General features: G+C 42.8%; 1 protein-coding gene across 3 annotated transcripts in view; it reads left to right on the forward strand.

The window, feature by feature from the left end:
* Nucleotides 1-18,140, forward strand: part of LOC137078689 (calpain-5-like) — a 33,833-nt gene extending 15,693 nt beyond the window's left edge. For all 3 annotated transcript variants that reach the window (XM_067446229.1, XM_067446248.1, XM_067446238.1), the window contains 8 exons: nt 560-753; nt 12,797-12,874; nt 12,962-13,421; nt 14,487-14,609; nt 15,684-15,880; nt 16,044-16,162; nt 17,291-17,427; nt 17,513-18,140. In XM_067446229.1, the coding sequence (XP_067302330.1) occupies nt 560-753; nt 12,797-12,874; nt 12,962-13,421; nt 14,487-14,609; nt 15,684-15,880; nt 16,044-16,162; nt 17,291-17,427; nt 17,513-17,677 (1,473 nt within the window). In that variant the 3' untranslated portion in view covers nt 17,678-18,140. The remainder of the gene's footprint in view (nt 1-559; nt 754-12,796; nt 12,875-12,961; nt 13,422-14,486; nt 14,610-15,683; nt 15,881-16,043; nt 16,163-17,290; nt 17,428-17,512) is intronic.
* The last annotated feature ends 4,233 nt before the right edge of the window (nt 18,141-22,373 follow it).

A 22,373-nucleotide genomic window follows, 5' to 3' on the forward strand; every position in this document is an offset into this window, starting at 1 on the left:
GCCATTTGGCGACCCCTGGTCTAAACCAAGCAGCGACCTCCCCAAGTTTCTCATGAAACCAGTATGAAAGTTTCTTAAACTGCAATTCCTCGACTGGTCACTAGGGACAGACTCCAGAAGGGAGCAGAATCTCATTGAGCCCCATGTTAAAATGCCCAACTTTACAGCAGCAAAAAGCATGTTTACAGGATGGGACAAATTGTGACAGGTGGATAGCCGTTTATCCGTTGTCTATAGTCATTGCGTCACATAAGCTCCGCCCATGTCCGTCTCTTTGTCCATTTTCTGTTATCCGGGCGTGAGGAGCTGGCAAGACGGCAACGGCCAGCTCGTCTCTACTTTACGTTTCAAAACTGCTCTTCAGAATCCTATGGGTGACGTCACGGACACTACATCCAATTGTTTTTTTGTTTTTTTTACAGACTATGGTCTAATCACCCTGCAAATCAAGTCTTGCACCACATGTTAATTGGTTTATGTGGCCTTATAAAAATAGTGACGCATTCAGCCATACATCTCTTATTTTTACCTCTTTCTTTTGTCTCTCTTTTTGCTGTAGCCAGCAGAAGGAGAGCAGGTCGAATCGGTTCTGAACTGTGGACTGATAAAGGGTCATGCATACGGCGTGACTGCCGTCAGGAAACTCCGTATGTCGGAGACTCTGCATGGCATGTGTAACGCGGCTCGTCTGTACATGGTGCGGATGAGGAACCCCTGGGGCACGGCAGACTGGACAGGAGCTTGGAGCCTGGGGTGAGTTAACGCCTGTCTATCTCTCAGAAATCCATAATCAGTGATTATGCCACTGGTTAGCAGACAAAATCAATTGAGTTCTTGACATGGTGCGTTCTAGTGAGAAGACTTTTCTAATAAAAATTCGCTAGCCATCATTAATTGAGGCAGGCACTATGTAACAAGACGTTGATTTTGGGTTTGTGTATTCAAACTTAGTAGCCCCATTCAGAAGCTTCACCAGGCAAAGGCGCCAAATTATTATTTTTAGCTAGTGAGTGCCCACACTCCATTAAAGGCACTCTGGATTATTTCGTCAGTCAATCATGAAAATGGTGGTTGAACCATTTCATTGAACCGATTGGTTGAACCAATCGGTTAGCGTGCGGTACTTATAATCCAGGAAAGGAGATGATTCTAGAGAAAGAGGAAGTAGAGATTCGGCAGTGCATAGGACAAAGTTTGAGCGTGCACATGTAAAATCTGAGCGATAACAGAGCCATGAGACCACTGAATAGTTGAGAATGCATTTGTTTTTAATATAACACCATAGAAATGGCTCGAGTCCCCGAGCACCCATGGGATTGGCGCCTAAATCCAGCGTTGCAATTGGTTAACGTGCAATATTTATATAACAGCACAGAGCAAAGAAATGAGTTTGAGCATGGTTTTAGGATTCAAATGACATTTAAGAGGGAAAACAAATAAAGGGCTAATGTAGTTTTAGACTGTATACTAGAATAGGGACTTACCAGTAAGTCCAGAGTTCAAGGGTTAACATGAAAGTCAGTTCTAACATTGGCTGGCCATTTTAACAAGAGGTGTTAATCTTTAATTAAAAAAAATTGAGAATTGGAAGTTAGGACTGGTTAATTCAAGTTCCATAGGCCATTTTTTTTTTAATCAACATTTTGGTTTGGCTTTCCCTATAGTGTTTTTTATTACACCTTTGTAACAGTAGCTCCAGTGGTGTAATCGGTTAGCGTGCGGTACTTATAAGTCAGTACAAAGCAGAGGATGTGAGAAAAATATAAGAGCTAATCTTCAATTAAGACAGACACACTGTAGCATATGTGTTAAAGCTACACTGTGTAACTGTTTTAGTTTATTCTTAGCTAAAAACAATTAGTTCTTTCAAAAATATATGTGCTCATTAATGTATATTTACTTCTTTCAAGTAATAAAGTATTCTCGTAAGTTTATATGCCATTGAAAATACATACGGGTGAGGGGTTTGAATGCTGGTCACCATGTTGCCCCTCCATCTTGAAAGTACATTAGCCAAAGAGGGACATACCCATAAATTCAAGCTTCGCCTTTCGCGTTGTAACACTCGATGGCACCGTGTCGAATGTGAAGAGGGGGATTGCCATGTTAATCTTGGACTAAATCGGCCACCGTAGGAGTTAAAACGAAATCAGAATTGAGAGGAACAGAAACTATTATTCACTGGATGGTCATATACCTTTACACCACTAGATGGGGGAAAATATCACACAGTGTAGCTTTAATCTTCCACCGAGTGGGAGCTGGAGATTTGAACTTGTGCATTTAAGCTAAAAGGTTAGATTAGGCTTTTTCTTATTGTATTTTATGAAACAGTATTGGAACAACCGCTCCAGTTGCACAATCGGTCAGCAGGTTAGCCCCATTAACGGAATATTCTGGCTTTCCGTGTTTTCCCTTTTATACGGTAGGGGGCGCTATGACATCTTCTGAAAGAGTACTGAGTCTATAGATCAAAAGACACGTGAAGAAGAAGCAGAAACAATGGAGTTTCAATAGTCATGCACGTGACGTCACCGTCAGCTGGATCGACTGCGATTACGCCCCTCTAAGTGGCAAAAAGTCTGAGAGGCAGCACTGGTTTACAACGTGAAAGCAGCGAAAACACACAAAACCAGGCCCGGCGCCGGGGGGGATAGGGGGAGGCTTGTCCACGGACCCCATGGACATCGCTATTCCGAGCTTGAGACGGACTTGATAATAGCGTGTAATTTTCTCACTCAAACCACAGCCAACCTGCTGCTGCTTCTGCTTTAAGAGGGAAACGCTGCCCATAACTGCTTGTCTAGGATCTGTACTCCTCTGTAAGAATTCGTAATAATAGCAGATTATTAGCGAAAAGGAGCTAGCAAAAGATCCAGTGTGCATCTGTATTTGCACTCGTCAAATGATTACATTAACAACGTGTTTTCGCCTCGGTGAGTAATGTAGCCAATCACAGACATGTTTGTAAGTTATGTAGACAGTCACAGACCTGTTTGTAGGATGTTGAACAGGTGTTGAACTTGGAATCCACTCACTGCTCGAGTGTTTGTCCAGGCACTGAGTTCAGTTAACACGTGTGTCTGTAAGTGCAGACATTATAAGAGATTCATTGTATACCAGCTTCACTGTGGAGCTTTGTAAGGTTGCTTTTATTGACAGCTGTTAGTGATTATAAAGGGAGCACTCTTTGCCCGCTGTCTGGGCAATATAATTATTATTTTATTTTTTATTAATAGGTCTATAATATATTCAGAATTTGAATGAAACTTTTGTTTTCCATTCGTGACAACACAAGCCGCCACATACACGCTTCAATTTTTGACCCATCTGCATATACATGCAGGATTCACTTAAAAAATGTGATGACTGAACAGTTATAAATAATAATGTCGAAATCAGGCTCATAAAAATGTCAGGGAAACACGATTCCTGGCTGCATGTCATTATCCATGGATCTCTAAAGGTTGGGCTCGATATAGTGCTCCTTACAACTTACCAAAGATTCAGTTTAAACCATAGACCGTAAAAAAATATGGACGACTTGACATCATCCTTTCCACTTGCCAGAGTTGAAGCTTTCAGGCGGCCTGCACGGCGCTGACATCTTGACATCTAGACCGAGTCTGCGCAGTAGCGATTTCGGGACCGGAGTTGCGCAGTAGAGAGCAGGAAGTAGCGCAGGAAGTACAGCTGCGATATCAAAAGCCCGCCCACACTCTCACTGATGCAGAACAATTAATTATGTTGGTGTGAAATAAACAGTTATGGAAATGTAGAAATTAAAGCTAAAGCTCCAATCTGCTCCCAAAAATCCCGAAAAAAGTCTGTTAGTGCCTCAGTGACAACTTCACTCAGAGAAGCCGTCAGTCTCAGCTGTCAATCATGACGTCACACACACGTTTTTATAGCATCAAATAACTAACGAAAAAAACTTATTTTAAAAACGAACACTTGAAATGAAATCATCGTGATGATAACTGCCTTCAGTGACATAAACTAACTTTGGGGGAAAATATTTGAAGTGTAATTTTATTGTTTTGTTTGCCTCGCGTCCATTAGAAAACACAAAGGGGCGGCTATACTGGGACCGGTCACCGGGGGGCGATCGAGGCGCGAAAGCTTCAAATGTGATTTTTCTCAGCTTTCTGCTCGAAATGAAACTTACCCACATTCAAGTGTTGATAAAAAAGAATGCATGAAGCTAGAATAAAACCGTTTTTGTTTTTTGAAAAGCCGATTTTTCAGGTCTGTTTTTCTTTTGATATATTGCATGTTCAAATACATGCATTAATGCATACATAGGCCTACATACTTTATTCATCTGCTAGGGAAATTCAAGTTTCCAGTAGCAAAAATTAAAACAAAGGTTACACTTTACAATAAGGTTCATTAGTTAATATTAGTTAACTACATTATTTAACATAGTGAACTACACTTTTAAAGTATTTATTTATCTTTGTTAATTTCGAGATTTACTAATTAATTATTAAAATCTTGTTAGCATTAGTTAATGCACTGTGAACAAACCATGAACAGCTATACTTTTATTAACTAAAGTTATCGCAGATGAACTAATGCTGAACAGAGGTGTTGTTCATGTTTACTAATGCATTAATTCATGTTAACTAATACATCTTTATTATTAAGTGTTACTAAAATGAATAAGACAAGCAGCCCAAAATTATATTATGCCCTGCTCACAGGAATTAATTAAAAAGGGACAAAAGATGTCCTCAGTCTGTCTGTGTAAAGCCTAGTTCAGACTGCACGATTTTCAAACTCGTCGGGTCACTGCTCTATTCACACTGCATGACTATCTGGGGTATCATTCAGTCACTGCTGTGTTCACACTGCACGATGGTTTGACGACAGAGGAGTTCACACTGCATGACTGAACAAGAGGAAGAATCACCGACAACTCTCTCTCTCTCCCGTGCGCAAACTACGTTTCCCAAACACGTGCGATGTGCCAAGTAAACAACGCGAGATCACACGTGCGTCAGACCGGAGTTCTCGCGCGAGACTTGGAATTGTTATTAAAAATGATAAACTGCACAAAGTTTGCTTCAAATTGTATGTGTGCTGATTTGTGGAGAAAAAGAAAAAAGATTATGGCGGAAGAAATTGTTGGAAAAACAGAGGGAGACAGGATTTTGTTCTGCAAAAACAGTTTGAGGTAAATAAATAATTTTGTAGTGTGCTGCTGCTGTGGCTGGATGAGCAAATGTTTGGCCTTTGTTTCTGTTTGATAGAATTGTAAATATATCTATTAAAATACTGATATTCTGCTTTATAACTCCTCCCTGAACGTCCTGCTGCCCTGTATCTCACTCTTTCATTGGCTGTCGGTCATCGCCGATGTAATTTTCAGTCAGAACGCAGTTCACACAGCAGGAGTTTGAATTAGAGCCCTGCACGGGCCTCAAATCTAGGCCCTAGCCCGGCCCGGGCCCGAGACGCTGAGGCCCTAGCCCGGCCCGTGTCCGACAGCTTATCAAAATTCTCGGCCCGAGTCCGACTAGAGCCCGTTTTTTTTTTTTTTTTTTTTTTTTTTTTTACATTGTTGCAGCCATTAAAATAGTTCTGTTTTGTTTTTAATGTCAAAGTAGTTATTTTTCGTTTCGTTTCTTTAGTACGTTAATTTAGAAAAATGTTTAGAGCATTTTTTTGTTTGTTAAATTAAAGTTTTAATTTTTTTAAGTGACGACCAAAAGCGGCCAGCGGCCGACAGTGAGTTAACCGCATATTTAATTAATTTAGTCTCTCAAATCAACTCTTGACTTGTCTTGCCTATAATAAAATCCATAAAACACTTCAAGCATCACAATGTTAGTTAATTTCGCCAACTATTACCACCAGTAGCCTAAAAGGCATTTTTGACGAGCTGAGGCAGGCTGATTCTGCTCGCGGCTCTCGCAAACGGAGCTAAACAAATAAAATAAAAAAAGCACATGCAGGTTGTCTTATAGCCTACCTTACACCTACGCAAATGAATATAAATCCCATCTTCAATTCCCGGGGTATATGCTCATTTAACGGAGTTTACAGCAACGGAAGCAAAAGATTAAGATGCATTTTATTCAGCAGCTTATTTCAGATTCAAATACCACATAAGAGAGCGCGACACACTGGTAAGATAATGATCTCATTCATCTCATTCATCTTTATTGAAGATGATGGTGTTTTTGACTATCTTAGACTTATTTTAAGTTTCATTTACGGCCATTTGCGTTGGCTTGCATTAGTCATTTGCGGCGATGCGTGTTGCAGCACCATCATATCTATCTGACTACAACATATAGCCCATAAAACATTGTGACACATAATGACATAATGTTTGAAAGTCTGTAGGTTAACATAAATGCAGATAGGCCTAATTGTAATAATAAAAGACAACATAGCCTAATTATCGATTTTGAAATATTAAACCAGTCAATACAGAACGAATTATTCTGTAGCCTTTTGCCGTCAATACCATGGATATGGCATGGGCCGGCTACTGCTGACGTTGTCTTTGCTGTATCAATAGGCAATATATTTATATTTAACATGAAGTATAGGGCTTCCCTGTACATTAATAGCACCAGACGCCCCGCGGATGACACGCAACAGAAACGCCATGCTCACACCACGCTTGCAGTGTGTCTCCGTGCTGAAGAAACGCGCGCTGCTGCTGGCGCGGACTCTGAACCTATGCTCTGAACACTGTGCGAGCCATCTTGACAGTCGCGTTAGCTATTATGGTCTCGTGTTGTTTCCACCAGCGCAGAACTCATTGTTCCTTTTAATTGATAAAATAAATATAAAACGAAGGAGAAGCCTATAAAAAGGCCCGAAGCCCGGCCCGCGTTTTAGGTATGACATGAAAATTGGCCCGAAGCCCGGCCCGAGGGGCGTAAAAAAGTCGGGGCCCGTCGGGCTCGGGCATAAATGCAGGGCTTTAGTTTGAATCGCCGACAGCTCCAGATATTTAAGCCTAGTTCACACTGCCCGATTTTTGCCCCGATTTTGAGTCGCCGACAGGTTTTGTGAAATCGCCGACAAATGCCCGAGATCACAGGCAAATCGGTGCTCGTGCACGCGAGTGACAATCACGCAGTATGAATGATCAAAGACGCGATCAGAGAGAATCGCCGACGAGTCGCCGACGCCGGTGAGATATTTGGCATGCTAAATATCTGGGCCTGTCGGCGATTCAAACTCCTGCTGTGTGAACAGCGTTCTGACTGAAAATTACACCGACAGCCAATGGGAGAGTGAGATACAGGGCAGCAGGACGTTCAGGGAGGAGTTATAAAGCAGAATTTCAGTATTTTAATAGATATATTTACAATTCTATCAAACAGAAACAAAGCCCAAACATTTGCACATCCAGCCACAGCAGCAGCACACTAAATAATTATTTATTTACCTCAAACTGTCTTTGCAGAACACAATCCTGGCTCCCTCTGTCTCTCCAACAATTTCTTCCGCCATAATCTTTTTTCCTTTTCTCCACAAATCAGCGAACCTACAATTTGAAGCAAACTTTGTGCAGTTTATCATTTTTAATAACAATTCCAAGTCTCGCGCGAGAACTCCGGTCTGACGCACGTGTGATCTCGCGTTGTTTACTTGGCACATCGCACGTGTTTGGGAAACGTAGTTTGCACACCGGAGAGCGAGAGAGTTGTCGGCGATTCTTCCTCTTGTTCAGTCATGCAGTGTGAACTCCTCTGTCGTCAAACCATCGTGCAGTGTGAACACAGCAGTGACTGAATGATACCCCAGATAGTCATGCAGTGTGAATAGAGCAGTGACCCGACGAGTTTGAAAATCGTGCAGTCTGATCTAGGCTTTAGCATGCCAAATATCTCACCGGCGTCGGCAACTCGTCGGCGATTCTCTCTGATCGAGTCTTTGATTATTCACACTGCGTGATTGTCACTCGCGTGCACGAGCACCGATTTGCCTGTGATCTTGAGCATTTGTCGGCGATTTCGCAAAACCTGTCGGCGACTCAAAATCGGGGCAAAAATCGGGCAGTGTGAACTAGGCTTAAGGCAGTACAAAACACTATATTCAACTATTCTCACCTGGAATATAGTTTTAGGATGCAAGAGACATTCTAGTGAGAAAAAAAGAGTTCAGGGTCTAATGCAAAAGACAAATCTAACATTGAAACGGAAAATCTTTAGCGTATGTTGTCGAATGAGACATCAAAATTATGGGGACAAATTATGACATGAAAGTGTAATATACTTGAATAACTGGAGGAGACGTCACAAGTTTAGGAACTTTACTGAAGTATCAGGCAGTGTTGAACGTACAACTTCATTCGGCCATAGCCGGAACTTAACTGGCCCAAACACATATACAATCCCCCAGGGGGAAAAACCGGAACGCCCTCCCCCGTCTTGGGTCTCTTAAAGGAGCCTACTATGCAAAGGTTCGTCAATACATTACACCCCTTTCCCCCAGTCCACAAAATCTGAAAATCTTCTTGGAGGGCGATGCTCTCTTACAGGGTACCTCCGAGAAGGAGGAGGCTCAGGCAGGCCCTCAGCTCCCGTAAAGTCATCAACACCAGGGTTTCTCGCCTCTAATGCCGGCGGCTGTAACTCAACCATTTCAGCTCCTGCAAGCTCTGACGGGGGAACAGTGTAGCCATCTGGCTCGGGCCTTGATTGGTCAGCCAAGGGTGCCACCCTGTTCAGCAGTTGGTCAACATGTCGTCTGTGCACCTGCCCATCGCCAGCCTTGACTTTGTAGGACAAGGGACCTGTGATGTCTACGATGATTCCCGGCATCCACTTAGAATCTCTGGTGTAACTTCTCATGAACACCAAGTCATTCTGTCTAAACTCTCTGACCGTGCCAGGGCATTTCTCAGCATTCAGCTCCTGCCTGCGGAGCATATCACCATCATGGTCAGGATGCAGACGATCCAGGGCAGTTGTAAGTCGACGGTTCATAAGCAACTCAGCAGGACTTTTTCCAGTTGCCGAATTTGGTGTGACATGCTGTGACAACAAGAAACGAGCAAGCCTGGTTTGCCATTCTCCCTTGGTGATGCGAGACAGGGCCTCCTTTGTTGTCTGCACCATGCGTTCAGCTTGACCATTTGAGCTTGGGTGATATGGTGCTGTAGTGACATGGCGAATGCTGTTCCGTTCTGCGAACTCTTTGAACTCTGCAGAGGTGAAAGCAGCACCATTGTCTGAGACTATGATGTCGGGCAAACCATGTGTTGCAAACAATAGTCTCAGTGCGTTAATGACGGCTGATGATGACATGGAACTCATCAGAGACACTTCCAGCCACTTGCTATGTGCATCAACCACAATGAGGAATATTTTGCCCTGAAAAGGGCCTGCAAAGTCAATATGCAGCCGGGACCATCTTTTTGTTGTCCACTCCCAAGGATGTACTTTTGCTTTAGGAGGTGCATGACGCGACTTCTGACACGTCTCACATGCCTTGACAGTCTCCTCTATATCTCGGTCCATGCCTGGCCACCACACATAACTCCTTGCGAGTCCCTTCATATGTGCAATGCCCGGGTGCGCATCATGCAACATAGCAAGTACTTCTCTTCTTGCCGAACAAGGAACAACCACACGACTTCCCCAAAGCACACAATTTTTATGTGCCGAGAGTTCATGGCGGCGAGAAAAGAAAGGTCTGAACTGGCTATCCTCTATATCAGCCGGCCACCCATGCAGCACCCAGCGCAGTACTCGAGACATGACAGAGTCCTTAAGCGTCATTTTAGCGATTCGCTCAGCATGCATGGGGGCATCTGGCACCATTTCCAGTAGCAGTACTTCCAGGGGTGGTGGCGTAACCGCATCAGATGCTGGCAAGGGTAAGCGACTCAGGGCATCAGCATTGCCCATGTGTTTGCCTGGTCTGTAGCACAGTTCATAGTCGTAAGCTCCTATGATCAGACTCCAACGTAGCATCCGTGGTGAAAGGATGGCAGGCATTGGCTTGGAATGGTGTAGGAGTCCTAGCAGAGGTTTGTGGTCTGTAAAAATCATAAAATGGCGGCCTGCGAGATACTGGTGAAACTTCCTGACAGCAAAAACAACCGCCAATGCCTCCTTATCAATTTGGGCATAATTACGTTCAGTGGTGGTCATTGTTCTGGAAGCAAAGCAAACGGGCCGCTCCCCACCGTCACGTTCCATGTGGAACAATAAAGCTCCAAGCCCATATGGTGAGGCGTCGCAAACCACTGCCAGGGGTTTATTTTCATCATAATGCACCAGCACATCCTCCGTTTGTAGTAACTGTTTCGCCTCAGCATATGCCATCTTGTGCTTAACTCCCCACTGCCATGTGGCAGACTGGTCTAGAAGGCGATGCAATGGTTCCAGGACAGTGGCCTTATTTGGTAGAAAACAGCTGTAAAAGTTAAGCAGCCCCAAGAATGCCTGAAGTTCTGTTTTGTTCCGTGGGGGCGGAGCTTTTTGGATAGCTTCTACCTTTTCACGGGTTGGTTTGATGCCATCCTTATCCACTCGAAACCCCAAAAACTCCACTTGTGTAGCTGCAAAAATGCTTTTCTCTTTCTTTAGTCGCATCCCAGCTTCAGCAAAGCACTTCAGTACGGCCCGTAGCCGTGCGTTGTGTTCTTCTATGGTTTTGCCTGAAATTAGGATGTCATCCAGGTATGGCTGGACCCCTGGAATTCCTGCGAGCAAGGTGTCCATAAATCTTTGAAATATTGAGACTGCTGTTGACACCCCAAATTGCAACCTTCGAGCTCGGAACAGCCCACGGTGAGTATTAACAGTTAGCAAGTCAGCTGAATCGTCATCCAATGGAAGCTGCTGATAAGCTTGTTTCAGATCAAGTTTAGTGAAAACTACTCCTCCAGCTAGCTTTGAGAACAGTTCAGATGCTGTGGGTATAGGGTACACGTCAGGCTTAACAGCTGTATTCACAGTACAGCGGTAATCACCGCAGATCCTCAGGCCTCCATCTTTTTTTGCTACCACAACTATAGGCGTTGCCCACTTTGCATGCCGAACAGGTTCAAAAATGCCTTGAGTGACTAATTTGTCCAATTCCTCGTCAAGCTGCGGTCGTAAAGCAAAAGGAACTGGGCGGGCCTTGAAGAAACGTGGAGTAACTGTGGAGTCAATATCAATAGAGATCGGGGGGGTCCGGCAAACCCCAATGTCCTGAAAAACCTCTGAATATTCAGTCAAAATGTCGTCTATCGACTGCAGCTGTACCCTGTGTACTCCTTCGACTGATATTCCTAAAGCATCAAACCAGTCCCGTCCCAACAGACTAGTGCCCTGGCCCTGAATGACAAACAGGGGTAGTGTATTTTGCGTCCCCTTGTATATTACTTCCACAAATATTTTGCCTTTCACTTCCAAGGTTGCCTGTGACCACTGCTTTAGTATTCCACTGTTTGCATGCATTTCAGGGGGTTGAAAAGGCCACAACGAGTGATAAGTATGCTCACTAATCAAGGAGCATGCAGCTCCTGAATCCACTTCCATTGTGTGTGCTTGTTTGTTCAATATAACAGTGGCCAGATACGGCTTCTGCCCCCCTTGTTTTGATTTTGTAGTGGTGCTGTACACAGAGTAATCATTCTGTTCTTTATGAGTTATAACGTTTGTATGCCGCTCTGCTGTTGTGTTGTCTGCCTCCTTGTCCGTACCATGTCTAGTCTTTGTTAAACACACACGAGCTATGTGCCCTCTTTTTTTACAGTAATGGCATACCGCTGCGGAAAACCTACAGGTTTGTGGAGTATGCTGACTGCCACATCTGAAACATGGTTTGTCACGTCTCTGATTTTCACTAGGAACTGTTGTCTTGTGTACTGATGCATGTGCATGGGCTGCAAAATGAACATCGTCCTCCTGCAGTGATTCGTTTTGCTGCTGACGAAGTAGGCGAGCATTTAACAGTGCTGTTTCAGCAGCTAGTGCCTTTTCCTCTGCCTCTTTAAATGTGAGTGTGGGTTCAGCCAGTAGGCGTCGCTGTAGCGCTTCATCCAGAGCCCCACACACTATTCTATCACGTAGCATGGCTTCTAACTGGTCTCCGAAAGCACAGTGCACAGACAATCGTCGAAGCTCAGCAATGTAGTTAGAGATGCTTTGATTAGGTTTCTGCTTACAATTGTGAAAATGAAACCGTTGAACAATCTCTGACGGCGCTGGGCTGTAATGGCGTTTAAGGGCAGCGACAATGTTTGCATAGGTCACAGTAGACGGTTGTGTCGGGGCCAGCACTGAACGTAAAGTGGAATATGTTTTTGCCCCACAGACACTGAGCAGCACGGAACGTTTCTTCGCATCGTCCTCGATGTCATTTGCATGAAAAAAACATTCCAGTCTTTCTACGTATTCCTCAAAAGAGTGTCTTGAGCATTCATCAAACTCTTCTATACGGCCGAGTGTAGTCATTTTCGTTTCGAGATGGCAGACAAAGCACGTTCACTATAACAGGCACACACCAAAAAAAACTTATCTGCACATAGTTGGTTCGAGTCCACTCGTCGCCAGTGTAATATACTTGAATAACTGGAGGAGACGTCACAAGTTTAGGAACTTTACTGAAGTATCAGGCAGTGTTGAACGTACAACTTCATTCGGCCATAGCCGGAACTTAACTGGCCCAAACACATATACAATCCCCCAGGGGGAAAAACCGGAACGCCCTCCCCCGTCTTGGGTCTCTTAAAGGAGCCTACTATGCAAAGGTTCGTCAATACATTACAGAAAGTATTTGTGATTCAATGCATGTGATATCTATTGTGTTCACACTGGTTCCTTCACAGATCTCCACAGTGGCAGCAGCTTAGCCGCAGAGAAAGGGAGAAGATGGGCCTTATTGTCCAAGATGTTGGAGAGTTTTGGTAATGTAAATGAAGCTACAGTATTTCAATATGGATGGGTATTTTGCACAAAAAAACTCAATGTTGTACATTTCTCATTTTCTTTAGGATGGAGTTTGAGGACTTCTGCCGTTACTTCACAGACATGGTGGTGTGTAGGCTGGCAGAAAAATCCCTCCTCTGGCCACAGACCCACTGGAGGGAGGTGTGCTGTCAAGGGGCCTGGACCTACGCATCTGGGATCCCACTTCCTTCCTCGTCTTCCTGCCGTCTGAACATCAAGAATCAAAAGCCTTCGACGGGGCTCCAATGGTCCAAACAAAGGCCAGCTCAAAGGCGAGATAAAAAAGAGCAAAGGCTGAGTGAAAGAAAGAAGGAGGGACCAATCCAAGGAGAAAAACAGAAAAAGAAAGAGAGCTCAGAAGTAAAACCAAAGCAAAAGAAGGGAGGAAGAGAACGTGTTAATAAACAAGGAGGCGTGGAGATGAGATGGGAGAGGCAACTTGACAGAAGAAGTCGATGTGGAGGATGCATCAATCACAGAGACACATTTCTACACAACCCCCAGGTGAATATCCCTGAACTGAAATTATATTAAAAGGTTCACCCAAAGTTCACCCAAAAATGAAATCTCATTATGTCATTAATGACACCCTAATGTTGTTCGACACCCGTAAGACCTCCGTTCATCTTCAGAACACAGTTTAAGATATTTTAGATTTAGTCCGAGAGCGGATGCAAGTGTATTTGTTACAGGCCCCGTGCAGAGGGCCGTGTTTGCAGATTAGAAAACTCCTGTGAAAACAGGAAGAGAAATGAGGAGACAGGAGCGAATGCGTGTGTCACGCACAATCCCCAGCAATTGTGAGGGCGACGCCGCACAATTCTCCTCTGCGAATCCTACGTTCACTTTCAAAATAAGAGTCCCGATCTCACTTTGCAAAAAAACAATGATTTATACTGGACATTTTCATATAAAATATAAGCAGAAAAAGGTAAAATAGTGTATATGGAAATTAAACGTTTTCTTTCAAAATCACAATACCCAAAATGTGTACATACTTTAGGGTGTCACATCTGCACACTATGTTTCATATTTAAAATGTTTCCAACTATTTGTAAATCGTGAGAAAATTGCTATTTTAGCCAAGGAACTGGGACGTCTGAGGGAGTCGCCTGTCATATTATACATTCACTCCGATAAACATTCACTCCGAAAAAATGTTTATTTGAATAGGGTTTTAATGATAAATTAAAGTTATATCAATTAGTAATCAATTTTTAATTACTTAATTTGTATTTAAAACATATCCATCATATGCACACAAACACAGCAGATGACCTTCTGTAACACCCACATCTAGAAAACACACTCACCTCTGTAATAAACACAGAGATGTTAGTTAAGTCCAGTCGGTTCATGAAATCATCCAAGATTTATAACTCAGACATCGTTTAGAAAACTATTTCCGTCGAAAAGGGCTTAAGAGAAGCTGGAAAATGACATCAGTACATCATATATTCCCTAATTTCTCATTCACATGCTTGTCATTAATCTTTCTCTCTCTCTCTCTCTCTCTCTCTCTCTCTCTCTCTCTCTCTCTCTCTCTCTCTCTCTCCATCCCTCTTTTAGTTCATTTTTGAACTGGTTGGAGATGGGGCAGAGGTCTTGATAAGTCTGCAGCAGGAGGACAGGAGGATGAAAAGGAGGGAAGGAAGTGGGGAGAACCTACCGATTGGCTTTGAGGTTCTACGGGTAAGTGACTGAGTTATCAGAGAATTAAAACAGAGGAACAGATTTTGAATGTGTCCGTTTCATTAAGGTGGATTTTGGGGTTTGTTTATTTATTATCGGTTTATCCGCAGACAAACGAATCGATATGAATTGAGGAATGTAAATGACTGTAAACTTCTAGACTTTAGAGGTATAAAGCTGATAAAAATATGTTACATTATATGTACATTTTAAGTTCTAAAAATGTTATTTTTGAATGTTCTTAATGTTTGAACACCATTTTTCTTAATGTGAACGCTATGGAAACATTCAATTTTTTAATGTTCCCTGAACATTCCCAGATCATTTGGAATGGACATTCTATTCAACTGGATGAACTGTAAAGGCGGGCGTACACGGTGCGATTTTTGCTGTCGTACGAACTCACTTTTTTTTTTCTCGGGAGAAATCGCGTGGACATCGTGGATGCTCATATGGTCACGGCTCGCACCGTGTGAGAGGAAATCCGAGACGAGCTGAGCACGTTAGGATCACCTCCCGACATTACGATCATTTTTAAGCATGTTTAAAAAGTTTGGCGAGTCGGCCTGATTTTTACCAGCATATGACTGTCCCCTATTGCCAAATCATGCACAAGCACATAGGCTCAATCTATGAGTATTATTAGCTCAGTGGCTGCAAACATACAGCGTTCACACACACACACTTTCTCTCTCTCACGCGCACCCTTCTCTCTCCCTCTGGTTGTTTCGCTACTGTTCTCTGCATTTCAACAAATCATTTGCACACATTTTTTCTTTATTTTTTGTATCTGAAGCTATTGCAGCAACATTGAAAGCTCTGGTGTCTTTTTTTAACACAAAAGCTCGTGTGATCGGGGGCCGGCTCGCGGTGCAAACAGTCTTGCCGTGTACCAGCTGATTTGATGCGATGATCAAATTAAATTACTTGTAGCATCTGCAATATCTCACGACCTCCCGAGTGTCCCGAATTCGCACAGTGTCCGCCCGCCTTGAGAGAACTTTGCCAGAACATTAGCTAAAGTTCTGAGGATGTTCCCTGTCCTAGCTAGGCCTCTATTTTTCTTCCCGTCAGGTGGAGGTGAATCGTGTGTGTCGTGTTCAGTGTTTATGTGAGCAGGCTGCTAGTTCTGTGTATATGGACTCCCGTAGCGTCACTTTGCGAGTGACTCTTGGTCCTGGACGCTATGTCATCCTCCCCACTACTTTCCAGCCTGGTGCCACCGGTCGGTTCCTTCTGCGTTTTTTCTCACACTCACACGTGCGCCTCAGGTACAGGAGATTAGGCCACTCTGTGACAGTTTTGCATTAGAATAAGCAACTGATAAGTAAACAAAATGTCAGACCTTTGCCTGGTAGTTTTAAGCAGGGATGAAAGGTGGTCATGATTCTAGGGCCCACTCATCACATCTTTTATTTTGTCTACTGTCTTTAGGGAGCTGAAGAAAGAGCTTCCTGCTCCTTCAGTGTGGCAGTGTTGTATTCCTGAGCCCAGCGCTGTAACTACAGTCCATCTGCTCAAAGCATCTGGCCTTAGCCATCCCAAACAAACAGGTTCAACAACTCTACAACTCACAAACAATAGACCAGTAGGCAATAAAACATCAAACAGGACTATGATTTTAGTAAGCATTTTATGTTTGGGTCCATTCATTTAAAAGAAAAAAGGAAAATGTGGGTTAGCAGACCTAGCAGTCTTAGGGTGTGTTCACACTTGTAGTTCGGTTCTCTTGGTCCTTTTGGAATAATTAACAACAAACATTTAGTCCTGGTCTGCTTAGCATTCACATTGGCTTTTTAACACCGAACCTAAAAGCATAGGGATATGTTCACAACCTGGCTTTTATTACATATGTTTTGCTACAGAACTTACCGAACAGCCAAATCAATGCTGTGTGCTGGGCTACATGCACTCGCCATATGTGTGTAGCTACATATGGTGGTATTTTGTTTAGTTGCAAACACATGAAGAGCTTATAAAATGTGTAAAGGAGTCAAAACAGCGGCAGGAATCCCTCCGTCACACACACAAATAAAGATCTGCTGCGAGGAGACGCGGTTCTGACTCCTTTACCAAACTTTGATGGACAATATCGTGACTAAGACGATAAAAAAACAGGTATGAGTGAGCATTCTGTCCTTTTCAGGGTCACTCATATCTTGTGACATCATGCCCTATTTTCATTTAATTTGAACCGCACTGAAGATGGGTCTCAGTCTCCTAGTTTTGCCCGCTCCAGAGTTCGAAAGCAGCATTCACATTTATTCAAATGAACTGCACCAGCAGAGCAATCACACCAGTGTTCGTCTTAATCGAACCAAACATGTCAAGTGTGAACACACACTTAGTTATAAAAAAATAAAAAGTGATCACATTGGTCTTGAAAACACATTCTTGTCATTATTTATTTACATTCATGCTGATTTCATGTTGTTCATAATGAAATAATCCCATTTAAGAAAAGTGAAGGCTCTTTCTGCTTTCACAAAGTTGTTAGCAAGCAGCATATTAGTTTCAAATTTAATTTATACTTTTCTTATACATTCTTAGAAGAAAAGGTTCTATATAGAACCTTAAAACTTTCTGTCAAGCTCTTCATTTATAGAACATTTTGATGTAAAGGGCTCTGGGTTCTATATAGAACCCCACTGAACCTTTGTTTAAGAGTGTGTATTTTTCAGCTCCTGACGTGTATGCTGTTATCCGGTGTGAGGAAGACTCTGTCAGGACTAGAATTGTCAAAAAAGATGGAAGCCCTGAATTCAACACCAAAGCCATCTTTTACAGTAGGAACCCAAAGTCAACAATCTCCATTGAGGTCAGACGCTTTAAGACATTATATATAGATGATGTTTGTTTTACTGAGGCAAATGGTAGTTATGTGTGTTTTCGATTATGCATAGCTGTGGAGCAGAGGCTTGCTGTTGGACTCATTCCTGGGTGGAGCACGACTTCAGACTTCAGGAAATGAACAAGGACAAAACAGAGTGATTGACTTGCAGGGTGGCCAATCACGGGGCTGTGTTTTTGTAGAGACCTCCTCCAGCCAGTGCCTGACAGACCTGTGACTGACCGGTGTTCTCAAGGTAATGTCTGATGATATAGCAATGGACTGAACAAGACAAACAGCTAAACTTCAGCACACAACAGCACAATGAACTTCTAACAGGGACAAGCCCCCTCGATTATCTGTGGATTATGTGCTTTGCTCAAAGGCACAATAATGAAATTCAGTGCAAGTTTGTATGGTACTTTTAATAACAAATATTGTTTCAAAGCAGCTTTACAGAAAATTATTGTTTAATCTTTAAATGAATATGTGAACCTGCCAAAGCTCGTAGTATTGTGCTAATCTGAACAATAAATATGTCAGTCAGTTTGTGTGCGTGTCCTGGTAAATATATGATATGGGGACCAAATTTGGGGACATTTTTGGTCCTCATGAGTAAAGCAGCTTATAAATGATATAGAATTATGTTTTTTGAAAATGTAAAAATGCAGAAAGATTTCTGTGATGGGTAGGTTTAGAATACACTTTGTACAGTAAAAATAATAATGTCAAAAGTCATTATAAAACACGGAAACCCTGCATGTACCTGTGTGTAGGGTTGGGAATCGTGAGAAATTTTCCGGTTCCGGTTCCGATTCCGCCTAACGATTCCGGTTCCATTAAAATTATAAAACAAATAGTGGTAAAGGAAAAAGGCACAATACGCAACTTTAAACAATCCTTTTTTGTGTTTATTACTTGCTCTCAAATGAATTTACAGGTTGACAATGTAAAAAAAAAAAAAGTCCTGTACTATACATATATTACAGGATTAATCGAGCCATATGGAATTTATGGAAATTAAAATAAACATGTTCAAATTTACACCTCTGAAATTGTCTTATTACATTTTCTCTCTCTGTTTTAGGGATGTTAACCGATGACCGTTTGACCGATGGTTGACCGTATCAACGTTAACCGATCAAAGTTGTCGGTAAAAAAAAAAAAGTGATCTCTAAATTAGACTATTATAGACAGTGGACTAAACGCTACTACAGTTAGCCGTCTCATTCCAAAATCTTTTTGTGTGAAGTGAACATATCCCTCGCACTCAATTTTTCATAACTCTCCTGTTTGTACTTAATAAACCATTAAAAACATTTGGGGCGAGGTCGCAGCGTTTGCGCGCTCACAAGGTTTGCAAAAAGTAAACAGGCTAAAACACTCGAGGCTAGAGCCAGAGCAGACGACAGTATGAAGCGTGCATTCCGCATAAGATGGGCTTACATTTGGAAATATAACTTATTACATCTACATTTCAGTGGTAACACATAAGGTGTTGATCGTCTTTCTTTATTATTGTTAGCACTAACTTACCTCGAACTAAAGCGGCGTCTCTTCAGAGCTGTCATTTTCTTAAATGAGCCGCGGCAATGTTTCAAATGAGCTCATAATGCTAGACAAATGCCTTTATTTTCAACGCGATCAGCTTGTACCCAAACCATTCATAAAAAAGTGACGTGAGGGGAAGGGAGGCGGCAGCGCTAAGACTTCGTGTGTGTGTGTGTGTGTGTGAGTGTGAGAGAGAGAGAGAGATGTTTTCGGAACCGACACTCAGGAATTTCGCGCGGTTCCGGTATTTTTCAAAAATCAGTATCGGTTCTGCATAAGAACCGGTTCTCGGTTCTCAACCCTACCTGTGTGTGTGTGTAATTCCTGAAAACATGTACTGAAAACAAGGCAAAGGCAACAAAACCATTCTTTGATGTTAAAAAAGAGAGTAAAATGGGTAGCGTGTGAAGATAATCCACAGAGAGAGAAATGCGTATATAAACAAGGGAAAATAATCAACAGAACATGAAACAGGTCCTTAACTTAATTAGAAACGACTAACTGTCAGTCCCACCAATGGGCGCCAATCCGGCGAACAGATCGCAGTTAGAACTTGCTCTGCCGTGAGGTCCTGAGGGATGGACTTATGCCTACCTATTTAGGGTATTCCTACCTGCCTTCGTCTTCAGGTTCTGGACACCCAGGCGGCTAGAAGACCCTCTCATTAATCATCAACCGATAGTGGTGGACCAACATGGCCCAAGAGGTCTCCCGAAATGTTTGTCGCTGCTCATTCTGTACCCTCTCCAAAACTCCTTGTCACCTTCCAGAAGACAAACTCCTATCACTACCAGTCCCAAATCATCCCACATAGGAGTAGATCTTCTGACCGTTCTTCCCCTTACCTGACTCTTGCACATGTACTCGTCATCATCGACCGAATCTCAAAGCATCTTTTCCCGTCACTTCGGCATTCCCGAAGATAAGGTCTCCGACTGAGGTCCTCAATTTATCTCGTGTCTGGCATGCTTCAACTCCAAGAAGTTAGTGTCAGTTTATCCTCTGGATACCACCAGTGTTGGGGTAGTTGCTCAAAAAAAGTAATTAGTTACTAGTTACTTCTGGTAATTTGTAATGAGATTACTATGCTTTTTATTAGATTCATGGCACACACACACACACAAAATAATTAAGTGGTCAATGATAAATATAAAAATAAAGGTCACTTTATGATTAAGAGAGAGAATGAATGTGATTCAAGGCCAAATCTTGCAGATAAAGTTGAAAACTTGCTCATTTAAGCATGTGCATTTATTGCACGGACAGAGCTAGAAAATCATGAAGCTAAGTACTTAAAAATGCAAAGCATAGTTCAGTTGAAACCTTGCCCTCTTTGGCTTGTTGTTGATCCAGTAAACTGAATGTACGAGGCAAGCTGACTGTTTAAATAAAAGGACTGAAATAAAAATGCGCTGTTCATCTCTTAATCAGTTTAGGGCCATTCACACAGACGCTAGCCTAGAAATCTAGACACACCCTAGCGGCAGCAAATCTAATCTGCCCGCGAGTGTCGTCTAGCAACTCTCAATACCCTACTGAGCTGTAAACTCTTGCCGGCCCAATGACATCGTGTATAGAGTCGGTGGGCGGGGCCATAATGACAACGGCATTTGCGTGCTTCTAGTAAACACGGAAACTGGCGAACGGCGGCGGTCTTTCGAATCAGCTTTGACCGTGACTCTGAAAGACTTGGAGTTAAGCTTTTCTCTGAGAAAGAACAAAGAACGGCACTGAAGTCATTCTTAAAAAGGGAAGATGTGTTCAGAGTTTAGCCGACCGGAGACGGTGAATGTTTAATCTATCAACAAGCTCTGTTTTACCTTCGTTGCTCTGGTTGGTGTAGCGCTATCCTATCGCGTGCAGAGGGACTTTGAAAGACAACCGTTTATCCGCCCCTCGGATTGAGCTGTCAATGGTGAGTTTCCAGACCAAACATCTTAACGTGGGTCTGGCTTGTCATGCTAACAGGATGCGGTTTTGCCGTTAAAAATGCGATATGCAGTTCTAGAGATGAGATTTTTTTTTTTTTTTGAGTGCCGTGTCTATAAAGCCGCGTCATGCACGATACTATGCAAACGTATGGAAGAGATGCAAATGCAACAGTTAAACGGTCTACTCTAGGGTAATGTTTACAATAAAAACGAAAGAAAAGTAGCACAATGGAATAAAAAAAAAACCTTCCTGTGTGGCATTTAATTGCCCCTCTCCACACAATTAAGGTTGCATTCATTGCTATATTAACATGTAGGCTTCCATTCTGTTTTCTTTCCAAATTATCACTGGACAATAGAAAAGTGAACATGTTTATCTAAAGTGAAAGTAATGTGATTATCCAACACGATCACATGATAATGTGTATCAATAGTACGAGTGTGCAATCTTGTGGAATGTATATTTCAAAATGAGTTTTGGCGTGCATATGTTTCGCAGTTTTTTGTGTGCATATGACACGCAGTTGGGTAGGGTTAGGGTGGTGGGGTGGGTGGTTCGTATGTATAATACTGTAGTGTGGGAAGCAGCGTGGCGAGGGGCCGCGAGAGCGGCCGGTGACGAGTGGTAATGAGTACCAGCTGCGTGACACACCGGTCTCGTCTCGCGGCCAAGGGACGGGAGCATAAAAGTAGGAGCGAAGGCAGCGGAAGACAAGAGAGGACCAGGCCTGGATTTATGTTATGTTTTATGTGTTTGTGGGCAGTCGTCCGTGAGGGGCTGCCCGCGGTTTACTTTCGTTTTGTTTATTTATTTGGAATTAAAGTTGTTGAACGTTCGCTGGTTTCCGCCTCCTTCCTTCCATCCACGATTTGTATTACAAATACACCATAAAGTGCATATCATATACACGCCAAAACTCATTTTGGTGTATACATCCACGAGACTGCACATTGTAGGCTACTATTTATACGCATTTTCGTGAGATCGGGCTCGAATATCCCCACTGGCCGAACTGTTCCCATCTCCCTCTCTCCTCACACCAGGAGCTACATCACTCAAATCAATCTAGTGTAATGCTTTACTTCTTTACTCAAAAAATTAATATCATTACTGTAATCCGCATTCCTATAGTCTAGTAAAGTAGTGTAGTTACCGATATTTTTTGTGTAATCCTTTACTTTACTTCTTTACTGTAATTCATTACTTTGTAACTTGTTACCCCCAACACTGGATACCACCCATAATCCAATGGCCATATTGGCGCAACCATCAAGACAGCTGGAGTCATTTTCTACCACAGGCCGGTATGCACAGAACTCTCTCTGGCAAGCCACAACAAGGCTCACACCCTTCAAGTGCATACTCAGCTACCAACCGCTCGTTTCCTTGTTCAGGTGAGCCTTCCCAGTGTTCCCGCAGGTAAACGAGAATTCCTGGGAGTCAGCTCGCAT

The sequence above is a fragment of the Pseudorasbora parva genome, chromosome 1, assembly GCF_024679245.1.
Source record: "Pseudorasbora parva isolate DD20220531a chromosome 1, ASM2467924v1, whole genome shotgun sequence".
Classification (NCBI taxonomy): Eukaryota; Metazoa; Chordata; class Actinopteri; order Cypriniformes; family Gobionidae; genus Pseudorasbora; species Pseudorasbora parva.